At 39.3% G+C, this 14,839-nt stretch overlaps 2 protein-coding genes across 3 annotated transcripts in view; both read right to left on the bottom strand.

Annotated features, from left to right (window-relative positions):
- The window catches only part of CRHBP (corticotropin releasing hormone binding protein), a 481,877-nt gene that overhangs the window by 463,968 nt on the left and 3,070 nt on the right, over nt 1-14,839 (bottom strand). The gene's annotated exons all lie outside the window — the stretch shown is intronic.
- The window catches only part of IQGAP2 (IQ motif containing GTPase activating protein 2), a 290,309-nt gene continuing 278,783 nt past the window's right edge, over nt 3,314-14,839 (bottom strand). For both annotated transcript variants that reach the window (XM_082375039.1, XM_082375038.1), the window contains exons 32-36: nt 13,170-13,382; nt 11,213-11,373; nt 9,498-9,635; nt 8,322-8,430; nt 3,314-4,266 (exon numbers count right to left, since the gene is read on the bottom strand). In XM_082375039.1, coding sequence (XP_082231165.1) covers nt 4,153-4,266; nt 8,322-8,430; nt 9,498-9,635; nt 11,213-11,373; nt 13,170-13,382 — 735 coding nt within the window. In that variant the 3' untranslated portion in view covers nt 3,314-4,152. The remainder of the gene's footprint in view (nt 4,267-8,321; nt 8,431-9,497; nt 9,636-11,212; nt 11,374-13,169; nt 13,383-14,839) is intronic.

Below are 14,839 nucleotides of genomic sequence, written 5' to 3'. Positions count from 1 at the left end.
TGATAGAAAGATCTTTCTCCATAAAAATAACACTCAAGGGCTTCCCTGGTGGCGCAGTGGTTAAGAATCTGCCTGCCAGTGCAGGGGGAACGGGTTCGAGCCCTGGTCTGGGAAGATCCCATATGCCGCGGAGTGACTAGGCCCGTGAGCCACAACTACTGAGCCTGCGCATCTGAAGCCTGTGCTTCGCAATGGGAGAGGCTGCGACGGTGAGAGGCCCGCGCACCGCGATGAAGAGTGGCCCCCGCTTGCCGCAACTCGAGAAAGCCCTCGCACAGAAGACCCAACACAGCCAAAAAAAAAAAAAATTCTATTAAAAAAAAAAAACACTCAAGCATGTCACTCAGTGTTGGAGTAAGTTAAGATGAGACCCCCCCCCCGCCTTTTTTTTCCAGATAAACAAAACCTGAGACAATTTATTGTAAGCCATCTTACATACTAAAGAAGTTCTTCTGTCTGAAAGAGTGACCCTAGATAGAATCCACAAAAAAGACAAAGCATCAGTAAAGGTAATTTAAGACAAGCCCCTTTTTGAGAGGCTGTGAAAGTTTGGCTTTTACCTCCAAACATCTTTCCCTAATTTTGGCTCCTCCTGTACATTTCCACTAAAAGTCTTCCCTAGAGCATGAAGAAGGAAGCTTAACTTAACTCCTACCTCCTACCAGTTCCTATTCCTCACCTAATGCTAGCTGTAGGGTACAGGCAGGTTTATTCTCAAGGTGAAGCTTTACTGTATGTTTATTTGATGCCTTTTACAGAAGCCTGTAGTAAAGGTAATGCATTAAAAAAAAAAAAAAAAACCACATCTACAAACTGCTGAGACAACATTGTTCCAAGGTATTACCTCTGTCAAAAATCTGTATAGCCTGAAACAATCATTAAAGTAGCAGATTCTACTCTTTCAAATTTGAATTTTCCAAATTCTGTCAGGCTTACCTTCAAGTTTAGTGTGCCAAATGGGCATAAGCGAACTGTTTCTGAATACTGGGTAAACTCCGTGGAAAATAAAGCCTGTTGAATGAATGAACAGAATACAAAGTGTTGGCGTGAGGGGGGTCCAGCTCGAGAGTCTGGATTACTGTTGTGGCAGAGACAGCTGATTGGTCCCCAGGTATCACTGTTCCCTTTCTTTACAAATAGAACCACCTCCCTCTCTACCCCTGGGTTTTAATTGGGCACATGACTTAGCTAGGACCTTTACTTCCCAGCCTCTCTTGAAGCTGGTCATGGCCATGTAACTAAGTTTTTTTTTTTTTTAATTTACGTATTTTATTTTTGGCTGTGTTGGGTCTTCGTTGCCGTGTGTGGGCTTTCTCTAGTTGCGGCAAGCGGGGGCTACTCTTCTTTGCGGTGCATGGGCTTCTAATTGCAGTGGCTTCTCTTGTTGTGGAGAACGGCCTCTAGGTGTGCGGGCTTCAGTAGTTGTGGCACATGGGCTCAGTAGTTGTGGCTCATGGGCTCTAGAGCGCAGGCTTAGCAGTTGTGGCGCACGGTCTTAGTTGCTCCGCGGCATGTGGGATCTTCCCGGACCAGGGCTCAAACCCATGTCCCCTGCATTGGCAGATGGATTCTAGTTACAGGGAAGCCCCATGTAACTAAGTTTTGGCCAACGTACTGTAAGCAGAAATAACATACGGAACTTGAAACAAAACGACTTGCCCCGGACTTCTTTCCCCCTTCCTGCCAGCCAGGAATCAGTGACAAGGACAGAGCCAACTGGCCAGCTTGGATCCCTGGTAACTTGTGGGACTGCTCACTTACCTTTGAGAAAACAAACTTCTACCTTGTGTCAGCCACAGGGTTTTGGATCTCTTGGTCCCAGCAGCTCACTCTTGAAGGGGAAAATTTGCCATCCCCACGATATGCCTCTCTGGTAGAAGGATTACTTTGAGCTGGTTATTTTTGAAAAACAGCAGATATAGGAGAAGCTCTGAAAACCAAGTAAAGTTACACTCTTTTAAAAGACATTTACATTTACAAGGGAAATCTCCATTCGTTAAGGGTGTTTCCTTCTCTGAACAAGGAAGAGAAGAATGACTAAACCTCTAGAAACTCTTATCAGTGGAAAAGGCAGAGACTTAAATCTGCATAACTATACCCTCATTTACTCTGCTTTGCCTGATTACCTCCCCTAACTGCTCCCCCAATCATCTTTTGCCTTTAGCTGGAGATGGTATTTAAGGTGGTGGCTTGGGCCATTTGGGGGAGCAGGCAAAGCACAGTAAGTGAGGGTATAGTTAGGCAGATAGTTCCTATGTGTCTCCCATGTATATAGGAGGTATATGCATTATTAAACCTCTGTTTTCTCCTGTTAATCTATCTTTTATTATTGGGGGGGGGTAGGTCTCAGCCAAGAACTTAGAAGGGTAGAGGGAAAATTACTTTTCCTCCCCATAAACTATACCCTAAATGGCACAGCTGTAGATGTATTACAGTTGACCCTTAAACAATGTGAGGGTTAGAAGTGCCACCCCACACACACAGTCAAAAATCTGAGTATAACTTTTTTTTTTTAAGAATTTATTTTTTATTTATTTTTGGCTGTGTTGGGTCTTCCTTGCTGTGCGCGGGCTTTCTCTAGTTGCGGTGAGCAGGGGCTACTCTTCGTTGCGGTGCGTGGGGGCTACTCTTCGTTGCGGTGCGTGGGCTTCTCATTGTGGTGGCTTCTCTTGCTGCAGAGCACAGGCTTAGTTGCTCCGCAGCATGTGGGATCTTCCTGGACCAGGGCTCGAACCCGTGTCCCCTGCACTGGCAGGTGGATTCTTAACCACTGCGCCACAAGGGAAGCCCTGATTGTAACTTTTGACTCTCTTAAAACTTAACTACTAATAGCCTACTGTTGACCTAAAGTCTTAACCAATAACATAAACTCTTGATTAACATACATTTTGTATGTTATATGTATTACGTACTGTATTCTTACAATAAAGTAAGCTAGAGAAAAGAAAAGGTTATTAAGAAAATCATAAGGAGAATACATTTACAGTACTGCACTGTATTTATCAATACTGTAAGTTTATGTCATCTGTTTATAAAACAAATCTGTCAGTACCTACATTAATATTGTCTTATATAAAACACTGTAGATGTTATACATATTATTAATACCAGATATCAAAAATAAAAAGATGTGGAAAAGAAATTTATGTTTTTTTTACAGTTATTTATTGAAAAAAATTCATGTGTAAGTAGACCCATACAGATCAAACCCGTGTTGTTTCAAGGGTCAACTGTACCTCTTTTCCCCAAAAGTCCCACCAAGAACCTTCTCCTACCCACTAAATGATTTGGATTTATTCAGACAGAAGTCAAATTAATGTAATTCAGTAACATTTATTTTACATAAAACAATTTTCAAAGAATACATTTAAAAACCATCCAGATACTGATTTTATTGCATTACAAAAAATTGAGAGGCACAATTGAAATATTCAAATAAATTGTGAAAGGTGGAGGTGGGGTGAGGCCTATGATCTCTATCCACGTTGTTCCTTAGTCACTGAGAGGCTCTGGGTCCAAGAGTCTTTACCATGAGGCAGTAGTGCACTTCATTTAGTAGGAATAAATCACATAAAATATATACTTTTATACAGAAAGTGTTATTGTACTGTCACTTTCAATTACTTATAAAAACTTCACTTTGAATTGCACAAAAGTTTTCTTTAAAATCGATAACTCCCAGAAGGTGGGGCTTAGAACCAAGTATCTCTCTAAATAATTCATTACAAATAATTCAGGTTCCATTTCTCCACAGATCAAAAAAAAATCTATGAAGACTTACAGTATTCAAATGGGACATTTAAAAAATTTTTTTATAGGAAAATAGGTTTACACATTTGTCCCTAATCAGCTAATGTTATTTTCTCCCTACTTTAAAACAAATCACAGAATATCCAAAGTTTTAAATCAGAGTACCTGCACCACAGTACAATGTGGCAGTGTTTACGTTAATTCATTTTGTGTATCATTCTACTGCAGAATCGGATTATCAAAAAGGCACATGGGTACATTCTTCGGAACAGTTTTGGTCTTTAAAAAAAAAAATCACACGTTTATAAGCAGTGATTTCAATCATGTTTAAAAACAAAAATACTAAACAGATTCATTTCCTAATCCAGGTGATACAGAATCCATGAGATTTCTTCAGGCACTTCACTTCCCATAGAATTTCTTGTTCAGCAGGTATATGAGAAGGTTTACATTCACTTTAACCTTATCAAACATTTTCATCACAGCTACTCCTTCATACTGCATCTGAAGTAAATCCTGAAATTGTAAGGAACACCAATCACATCTCCAATTTGACATTTCCCACATTTAAAACACATTCTAGAAGACTGTTGACAACAATAAGATTCGGTTGACCTAAGGACCTCGGTGGGGATTCTTATACTTCAGTGTGCATTAGAATCACCTGGTTTAAAAACACAGGCCAGTTAAAACAGATTGCTGGGCCCTACCCCCAGGAATCTCTGATTCTGGATCTCTGGGGTGGGTCCCAAGAACTTGCATTTTAACAAGTTCCCGAGGGATGATGATACTGTTGGTCTGGGTGCCATACTTTGAGAATCACTCACCTCGATGAAAGAAAACAGATTTTTAGATTGATAAGGACTTTATGAGAGAAAACCATTACCGTTAATATTAGACATATAATTAAAAGTTTAATTATAATTGAAAAACTCAAGACACAAATGTTACTGCAAGATGAGGTATATCCTTTAGAAGAGCCAGGGTTTTCTAAAGTGGAGTGAGACAGTTCATTGAGGAGCAAAAAGAATATTAGAACTCCTCTTTTTATTTTTTCCTCATTTCTTGAGCATGTACATTTTCTATGTATTTTAAAAAGTAGATTTTGAGTGAAGTACCAAGAGCATGTGTACTTTATAAATAAATAAATATAGAGAAATACGGAGAAATGATCTATTTACTGAGGAAAACTGCAAGATTGAAATTTGGGGACCACTGTACAAAGCAACTCCTTCTGATCTAGACTACTTCTGTTCCTGTATTCTGTTCCTCATTCTCCAGTAAGTTTATCATTCTGTTTCATTGCTGCTGTATAAACAAAGAAAAATTAATAAAATTTCCTTCGTTTATAAATTAATAACTGGCTCACACCAGCCAAATGCATGAGACTAAGCAGTAACATTTTACAATAACACAGGACAGGGGGGCTTTGCCAGATAGAAGATATCATTCCTGAACTGCCCTAGGCTCATACCCAGGTCTCATTTTCCTGTTTCTAGCTCTGGAAATTTCTGGCTTCTCGATGATAATGCCTTGTGTCTATAACAAGCAAGGCCACCTGCAGAAGTTGGAGTCTTCTTTGAGAGAACTTGGGCTCTTGCCAGCTTCCTGCTCCACCTTCTCAATTATCTCCAACTGCACTCAACTAAACCCCTCCATTATTTAGATATGCTTCTGGGATGGAAATTCCATAGGGAATTGAAGTTCTTTCATCAAGAATGGTTTTGCCTATTAAAGCATAGTGGAGATTCACTTTTCCTTTAGGAAAGGCAACATCTGTCAAAAACTCTTGGAAAAGAATGAAACCAATATGGTTAAATTGAGAAGGAATCATGTATGGAGGGGAATTAGCTGGGCCCCCCATGGGGAACAGAGGAACTCTGATTGCACTTGCGGTTGAAAGACCAGATTTTAGTCTTATCTCCACTATTTGCTATCTTACAACCTTGCAACATCATATAACTTCTCTGAGGTTCTGTTTCCTTGTGTGTAAATTGGGGCTGACACTGCCAACCCCATAGGCGTGTTATCGGGCATATGAGATCAAGAAATCTGCAAACACTTTGTAAGCTACTCTTGTCTGGTCAGGAACAACTGGAATCCTGTGAGAGAGGCAGTAGTGTAGAGAGATGAAGAGTTTGGATTCCAGCGGCCCTTCCATAACGTGCTCTCTGAATCCCAGTTCTTCATCTGGGAAAGGAAGAATACCAAGACTGCAGCCCTCCATAAACACTGGCCATTATTTATAGAAGCAGAACATCTTCACGTAACTCACGCCTTCCTGTTATGTATATGGCTACAGGATGTAATTAGGATATCATCTTTAGGAACTGAGGAAAGAGTGGGCTGAAGAAAACCTAGAAGCATAATGTTAGAAGAAATCTCCCTTTTTGTCCTCTTAGAAACAAAGTCCTTGACTCACACTAACGACCTGGCCGTCACATTTCTCTTTGGTAATTCGCTTCATATTAGAATTGTCTGAAAGCCATAAATTGTGTGAAAAGATAAGTCTGACTTTATGTCTGACAGCTATTATATGCAGGGCTGGCTCTGTGGGCATTCGACCTGTGCATGGTCCCATGATTAGAAGAAGGGCCCTGCACTTAGTTTAATGCTCTGCTGTCATCATCTTGAAATTCTCACCAATTTCGAGTAAGGGGCTCTGCATTTTCATTTTGCACTGAGCCCTGCAAATTATGTAGCTCGTCCTGATGATATGTCAATGACTGAAAAAATCTGGAGCATAATAGCCACCTGCATACAGCTAAGGAGTAACATTTTACAATTGTGTGTCTAAATGAATGGTGTGAACAGCTAATCCTACTATGAAACTTTTAACAAAGGAGCAAGTGAAGCTTGTGTTTGCACAGTGTTAAAAGGAAGTCCTGTGGAATTCCTGAGGCCTCTCTAAACAGGTGTCTCCTGGTCACTTGTGATTCATCTGTTGTTCAGTTGATGTTTATTGGGCTTGGATCATTTCCTTCTTGGCAATCACATGATATGTCTTTGCTACAGAAGAATCACTAACCAAGGCATATCACCACAAGCACTGTTTTCTCTTCCCATATTTATCTAAATATTCCACACAGTAACTCAAGACTTTCAGTTAAATTTTTAGATGGATACATTTAGTGACATCTAAAATAAACAAGAAAATAATACCGTTAAGTATACTTTTCATAATTATATAATATCTTCAATTTTCGCTCTGAACTCGAATTTACTGCATTATATCAGTGTCTTTATAAAACCCATTTGGCGCTCATTTTTTTTTTTAGGCTTATAAGGAATGCTAGACAGAAAAGAAGGGCCCTGGTATTTTATCCCATGGGTTAGGGCTGGAGGTGTAACTGCACTGATCTCAGCCACAGGCTAGGGAGGCAGTGAGGCTGGAACTTACACCGTTCCCAGTGGCTTATCATGATGTTCCATGTAGATACACGCAGAATACCTGGGAACAGTTTTACAAGTAGTTTGGGGCCCAGGTAAATAGGTGTTATTTCCATTTAAAAACTCAATCACATCTCTAAATTGATTCTGTGCAAGGATTAAGCTGGGAGTAGATAAACATTTACTTGCACCCTCCCTCCTTTTTTTTTTTGGTGGCACGTAAACTGTTTTCTCAGTTTCTGCTCAAGTATATTTGGCTTAAATGTGGTTCTTATGAGAAAATAGCAGTAATTCTGACTGCAAACACCATTTTTCTATTTACAGATATCTGTTTTGCACAATGTCTTTCTTTCTTGTGATCCCAAATAGCTGACAAAGAAATTTAAGAAACTGATGCAAAAATAATTCTAGGAAGGAGAAAGGGAAGAAGGAGAAATGAGATCCAGAAAGTGCCAATCCTGGGTATACGCTATCTTAGGAAGAAAGGCAATTTCCTAAGAAAAGGAAACTTTCCAACCTTTACTTAATAGCTCTGAATACTTTTACATACATTATTCTTTTCTCTAAGCTTCAAAATGAAAACATAGCTTAGAAAAACTCACTGCTATGGTTTACCATTTAAAAGCAGTTTAAGTTCCAATAATTTGGAAAATCATAGCTTTAAAAAAATCATCAACACTTAAAGTAATACTGGCAAATAAGGCTGGCATTGGTCTCCTGTTAAATTTCATTGTTGTCATGAAGAATGCAAGCCAGGGGCTTCCCTGGTGGCACAGTGGTTAAGAATCCGCCTGCCAATGCAGGGGACATGGGTTCGAGCCCTGGTCCGGGAAGATCCCACATGCCGCGGAGCACCTAACCTCATGCGCCACAGCTACTGAGCCTGTGCTCTAGAGCCCGCGAGCCACAACTACTGAGCCCACGTGGCACAACTACTGAAGCCTGCACGCCTCAAGCCTGTGCTCTGCAGCAAGAAAAGCCACTGCAATGAGAAGCCCGCGCACCGCAACGAAGAGTAGCCCCCGCTCACCGCAACTAGAGAAAGCCTGCGCGCAGCAATGAAGACCCAAGGCAGCCAAAAAAAAAATTAAAAAAAAAACACAAAAAACAATGCAAGCCAGGGAAGCCAAGAAGGACCCCCACTATAAAACTCACCCCAATCTGCAGGAATCCCAGCTTACCTGAATATTGAGCTGCACCTTTTCCATCTCTACACCCAGGAATTTTGATCTGACATCGAAGATGCCCACATCTTCAGTAGATGAGATATCAAATGTAACATTTTTAAACCTAGTGAAGAAAGGACCATTCACACATGTGGAACTGCAAATATACGCTTAAAGCTGAAACAAATTAATGGACTCCTAAGTTACCATTCCTAGTGAACAGCCTGCTGGGAAAATTCTAAGGAAGTTACCCCAAATCTCCCACCATCAGTCCCCAGTTTGGCTCACTGGAAATAGGTTTGACGGCTCGTGTTGAGATCTGCAGCCCACGGAGCACTGAAGTAGGTGCTCTGTTACAAGAGAAATGCAAAATATTGTCCTTGCTCTTAAAGAGCATAATATACAGTTGAAATTATATGCGATTCACAGAACTATAAATGCTGACTTATACTGCTGACAGGCCAGTTGAGCATTTTAGATGATTAGTTTTACAGCAACTTCAAAGGGGAAGAAGCATCTTCTCTGAGTTGGTCTCAGTCAAGAGAAGGCTGGATGGGATAAATGGAAGAGAAGCCAGGCCTCGGAGGAAGCCGGAGTTACAGAGGAGGACACACAGTGAGTCTGGCCTCCCCCAACGGAAAAGGGAGTGAGGGAGCACAGGACTTACGGTCCTTTTAAAATGGCGAACCCATCAGTCCCTGGTGTGGGGCTCGGAGGAGGGTTTCTCCTCCACCTCAAATACACACAGTAGTAGCACACTGCTGGAGTGGCTCTGACCCAGGCATCAGCACACGGTCCGTGGCTTTCACATCAGAGAGGTACCGTTTTGCAATTGTAAACAACTCTCATTGAGCAAGACCAAAAGGCAGCTTTTCTTTCTCACTGCTATGACTCAGTTCTTTTGGAGGGAGAGGCGAGGCTGGCAAATCCCAACACACTGGCTGAGCCACGGGAAGCACAACCACTCGATCAGCACTTAGTCTGACCAGCAGCACCAGATGCTCCAGGCCTGATGGGAAGACTAGAGATTACAATACACGTGTTTTCTCCTGTCATCTGTAAGCAAGGGGAAGCCCTGACGGACCAAGTGAAGCCTTCTTCAAAGGCCACAGGAAACTGAAGTGGGAGTCAGATTTGATGGGAGGGATTAGAGGGCGCGTGTGCTTTGTGCAGATTCTGGGTGCCACTCACTGGTTTATCTGAAGATCGTCTATGCCCAGGAGGACACCCTTCTCATGCAGTTTTGCTGCGGTGTACCTCACCGGCTTCGCTCGCTTTGTCCCTTTGGGTTCTCCTTTTGCATCAAGTTTAATTGACCTCCGAGTATTTCTGACAAAATAAGAACAGACCATCCGTCGTGAAGATGGCAAACTCAGATGTTCCTGGCAGCGCAATAACCAGCACAGAGGGCACACCACTGTGCACACCTGGCCCCCACTATATGGAACCTGGGCAACTTTATATTGTGTGATAGTCGGCGACAACCTTCCCGGTGCAGTGCAATCTCACTACTGAACTGTTTAAGGAAAAGCTATTTTCGAGGTGACTCAGGTTTGAATTACAGACTAATATGTTTCATAAAACTTGTACTTTGCTGTCTCAGGCATATTGAACCATGTGGCTCGATTAAGTCATTTCACAAGCAGCTTAGGTGCCATAACATGAACTGCGTACACACTCCTAAAGAAAGGTATCACTAGGAGTGCTTTAATTTATTTAACAAATAGTACGTGGCCATCCCTGTTTTCTAGTGCTTTCTAAATACTGCCTCACATTTACAAAATTAACCTTGCCATAGTATTCTGAAGTAAATTCCTTTCTTCTGTGTCATTTCATTTAGCTCTCACAACAACACTTGTAAGGCTGGTACTCCCAATTCCCTGTTAAAGATGAGAAAATTGAGGCTTCAGAGATCACTGGACTGGTTCAAGATCACACAATGTAAGAGAGAATCCCAGTCTAGCTCACCTGACTGCAGATGTTGTAAAATGCCTTGTCGTAGTTGCAATAAATACGTAAAGAAAGCCCCTGACAAGCTTATTTCTACTAAATATCAGCTTTACCAACTTTTTTCCTCCCAGGAATAGCATAAAAGTAATTTACAGGCTGCAAGCAAATGAATTAAAATTCAGAACTAGTGGGGCACAGATAAATGAGATTTAAATTTGGTTATATTCCTTCATCAAATCTATGATTAATGCAATTGATTTTTCCATATAGCACCATTTCCTAGTGTCAATTTGACTACAAGGGTTACATAAAAATACTGAATTATGTATTTAAATGGGTAATTAAAACTTGATTAGTATTGACCTTAGTCTAGTGATAAGAATAATTATGAGCAAAGAATACTCATTAAAAGTAGCTATATTGTGACCAAAAAAACCTATGATATGTATGCTAATGGGTAATAGAGGACTGATGAATTTTGTCTTTTGTGTAAATAATTTTTAAGAACCAGTAAGTAATTTAAAATCATTAAGCTGTGCTGTGCAATAGCAAATATCTGGCGTTACCTAACATTTTCAAGTATACAAAAACTGTTTATTGTTAACAGCCCCAAGGGTAGCTTTTTTTTTTTTTTTAATAATAGTGTTTAAAACACACCTTTGACTAAAAAAGAAGGAATAATGAAAGTGCTTCCCCAAGTGTTTAAAGCTACTTGTTTGAAACACAACAGGGTAAACTACTTTAATGCCAATGTTAGTAGAGAAGTAACATGTTTCTAAATTCACTCCTGACTTCTTAGCTCACAGTGGCAAATCATAAAATTGAGATTCTAGTTTTTGGTTATATAATAAAGCAAAAGTTTGCTACCACACCCAACCCGACAGCCCAGGATTGTAAAAGAATGGATACCCCATATAAATCATGACATTACAAAAGAATATATGATTTCAACTTACTTTCTTTTTAAGTTGTCTAAACAAGTCTTTATGTAGGTGTCATAATAATTAATTTGCTCTTCAAAAAATGCTGCCTTCTTGTTAAGTGCATTCAGGGTCTGTTGAAGTTTTTCCAATTCAGCTTTTCGAAGCTGACGATGGATTCTTTGATTTCGAATATCCTAAAATAACAAGGAAAGGCCATGGTATGAGATTTAAGCAGGAGTTTGCTTTATGATATTGCCCATTTGGAACAGGAAGAATATCTAGTACTAAATCACTATCTGTGACTGTTGTAGTTTTTTTTAGTCACCTCATTTTAAACCCTCAACACCAAAATGTTCCCTTTTTACTTTAGAACTGGGAGTGTCTGTATTTCATTTTAAGAGAGGTGCTAAGGTTGATGGAAAAGCAGAGAAGCAATTTTAGATTAATTGTATACGGAGAAATAGTGTTTTTAAAAGGGCACAAGGAAGACTTTAGCAGGAGGAAACTTCTTCAGAATATTTTGAACATTCTACTTTGAAGAATACTTTACCCTGAAAAGGGTTACATTTCATCATTACATTCATTTTCTTTTTTTTTGGCCGCCCCATGCGTCTTGTGGGAATCTGTTTCCCGACCAGGGATCAAACCTGGGCCCTCGGCAATGAAAGCGCAGAGTCCTAGCCGCTGGACTGCCAGGGAATCCCCGATTTTAGAAATTAAAAAAACAATACACTTTTTAATCTGAAAAATATTTCTCAAGATTTGCAAAAACAACTGGGGTCTCAAGACTGATTGAAAAAATTCAACATGGATAACTATTACTTGGATTTAAATAGAGTTCCTAGAACATAAAGTTGACCAAGCTGATTACAGCTTACGAGAGATACATTATATTTAAACTTACAGACACACAATTCTTTTTTTTTGTAATTCTAATTGGTAAATTAAAAAAATGTTTCATTTAAGAAAATGGTGCCTGTTTAATATTATTTTTCCTTTGTGGACACTTACAAAACATTCCTCTAGGAATCCAAAGACAGACAAACACATCCTTCTTAAGTAAAAATTCTTCATTAAGTAGAATCTTTTGGGGGATGCCTTCATGATAGCTTTTTTCTTTTTCCAAGACAAAAGCATCAATTTCTCTACTACACATTCCCTAAGAGACATATTTTCCAACCCAGAGCTATAGAAAAAAACGTTACTTCCCTTGAGTCACTCAGGCTGGGAGGAATAAGCCTACTGCCAGAACTGACCATAACTTTCCATGGAAGAATGAAGTTGAGTGCATTTCCCTCCCAGAAGTTAAGAAAATTTATTTTTTTTCTGATCATGTAACTGTCCTTAACCTCCAGACCCATTTTAATTTGCATGTTTGGATAAAAAGAATGAAATTTTTTTTTTTTTTTAACCCAAAATATATACTTCCTTATCCTTGGCAAACAGATCTAGCCTTTTCCTGTGATGTTTCCTTGCACTAATTTGATATCCTTTTCTCAGGAAGTTTCTCAACTGTCAAAATACGGGAGGAGAAAACGGAAACTAACTTTGAAGTCTGAACTGCATTCAGGCTAAACTGCTTAGAGGCAAATTCTCAGGGACACAGAGGTACCATCTCAGTGGCAGGTCCCATGGGCAACTGGGTTATATGACAACTAACAACTCAAGAGAGAACTCTCCTAAAAGTGTCACTTTTAAAACTAGTGGGTATTGTTTAAAGCAATAGATGAAACTTGTCTAGTACATTTCCTAAGCATTTATGTCTGGTGTGTTTCAACTCTTCTAATGACTTGGGGGAGTTGTGATTATTCTCTATGAAAAGTCATCAACTTCTCTGAAACCTTAAAAAATCTGTAATATTGCGGAGGACAGCAACCATATGTATATAACTATGAATTCCTCATGTCACCTCAAGAGTCCCAGCATGTGCGTGACCAATGATTAGCACATGTCTGCTAAGCAAAGGAGAAAGAATACTCTTTCCAACAACCTTGGCAATCTCATTGAGAATGTCTTGGTATTTATTTTTGGATGACACATGTCCAGTCTGTTCCAATGTCCGAAGATTCCTCTGGATTTTCCTCTTCTTCTGCTCAAGGGGCAGCTGTGCATCTTCAACCATAGATTGGCTATGCTTCATGTCTTCGGGAGTCCTGGAATCTAAAACTGCACGGCTCACCATGTCTGCGGCATGATCTATCTCCTGGAAAGGGAATATCAAGATGTTGATTTATCTCTGATGCCCTAATCTCAGATTCAGAAGCTGTACAAGGCAAGTTAATATCAAAGTGAAAGAGGTCCTCGAGCCAAGGTCCAGAGACAGAATTACAATACGTTCTTCATGGGTTTTGAAGTAGGTCTTTGGGAAGGAATTACTTTGTTTTTCTGAGAAACATAGCAGTGGTGGCAGGCCTACTTTGAGCGAAATTCTAAATAGCTACTTTATTGCTAAGATGACAAGTTACCTTAGTAATGGACATATTATCAGGGATAACTGATATTTTATAATTCTCTGGATGGAAAGATATCAGTTTTGGATAGGACAGTCCAGATGAGGAAACTAAAACTAGATTATCCATTAAAACGTGGCCATGAGAACCCTGAACTCTAACATCAGCCATATTTACAGAGATTCATAAGCTGTAAAGGCTTTGTTCTGGTAAGGGAATCATTCTCAAACTTCCGACTCTGAAAAACCTGCAGGGTTTCTTTGAACCAAAGGAAATTAAGAGTATTCTAGCACAAAATAAGTTTCCAAATAAATGATAAGTAAATAAATGAATCAAGACAGTTTGGATAGTTTGTTCAAAAAACCAGTAATAACAAGAGACTGGTGATTCCCATGTCACAGTGCCACACAACTGATTGACACTGTAGACAAAGTCTAAGAATATAAATGACAGATCAACTTTATGGACACAGTAACAGTAAACCAGGTCAGCAGTAAACAGTAACAGTAGCAGCCAATATTGTTGAGAACTTAATATGTATCAGATATTATTCTACCCACTTAACATGTTTTAACTGAGTTATTCCTGAATTGGGTACTATTATTATTATTCCCTTTTTGCAGTTGAGGAAATCAAGGCATAGAAATATTTCTAAGTGCCTAGAGTTACAGAGCTAGGAGTTACAGAGCTATACTTGATCTCAGAAGTCTGCACTCTTAGTGACTAAGCTACATTTGGGGAAAAATAAAATATTCATTAAGAATTAAAATTCTCATACTCAGTAAAATATTCTACCCACCTTGTTTAAAAATATTCACACATTAACAAACATCAGATAACTTGACATTATATATATATATATATATATATATATATATATATATATACTTTTATTAAAAACTGTGACAGAATGATTTCTTGGCAACCAATTAAATTAAGAATGATTCAGGAAATTACATGTAGCCCAGCTAAGAGTAACTAAATAGATAATTTTGTTAGCGTTTGTTTAGGGAGTGGCAATTATTGAAACTAAAGCAATATCATTGACATTAATTCAGAATGAACTAAATAATGATGCATTTTCAAGGATGCTGATAAAAAGATTATTGCAAGATTGTTATTAAAGTTTAATAAACTTTAGTTATTTACACCAGGATAATGGTGCTCTGACCTAATGGACTCAAGACGTTTGCTTCCGAAGCATTTGGAA

Source organism: Balaenoptera borealis (genome assembly GCF_965194805.1).
Source record: "Balaenoptera borealis genome assembly, chromosome: 2".
NCBI classification, from domain to species: domain Eukaryota; kingdom Metazoa; phylum Chordata; class Mammalia; order Artiodactyla; family Balaenopteridae; genus Balaenoptera; species Balaenoptera borealis.
This window is presented reverse-complemented; position numbering and strand designations above follow the sequence as displayed.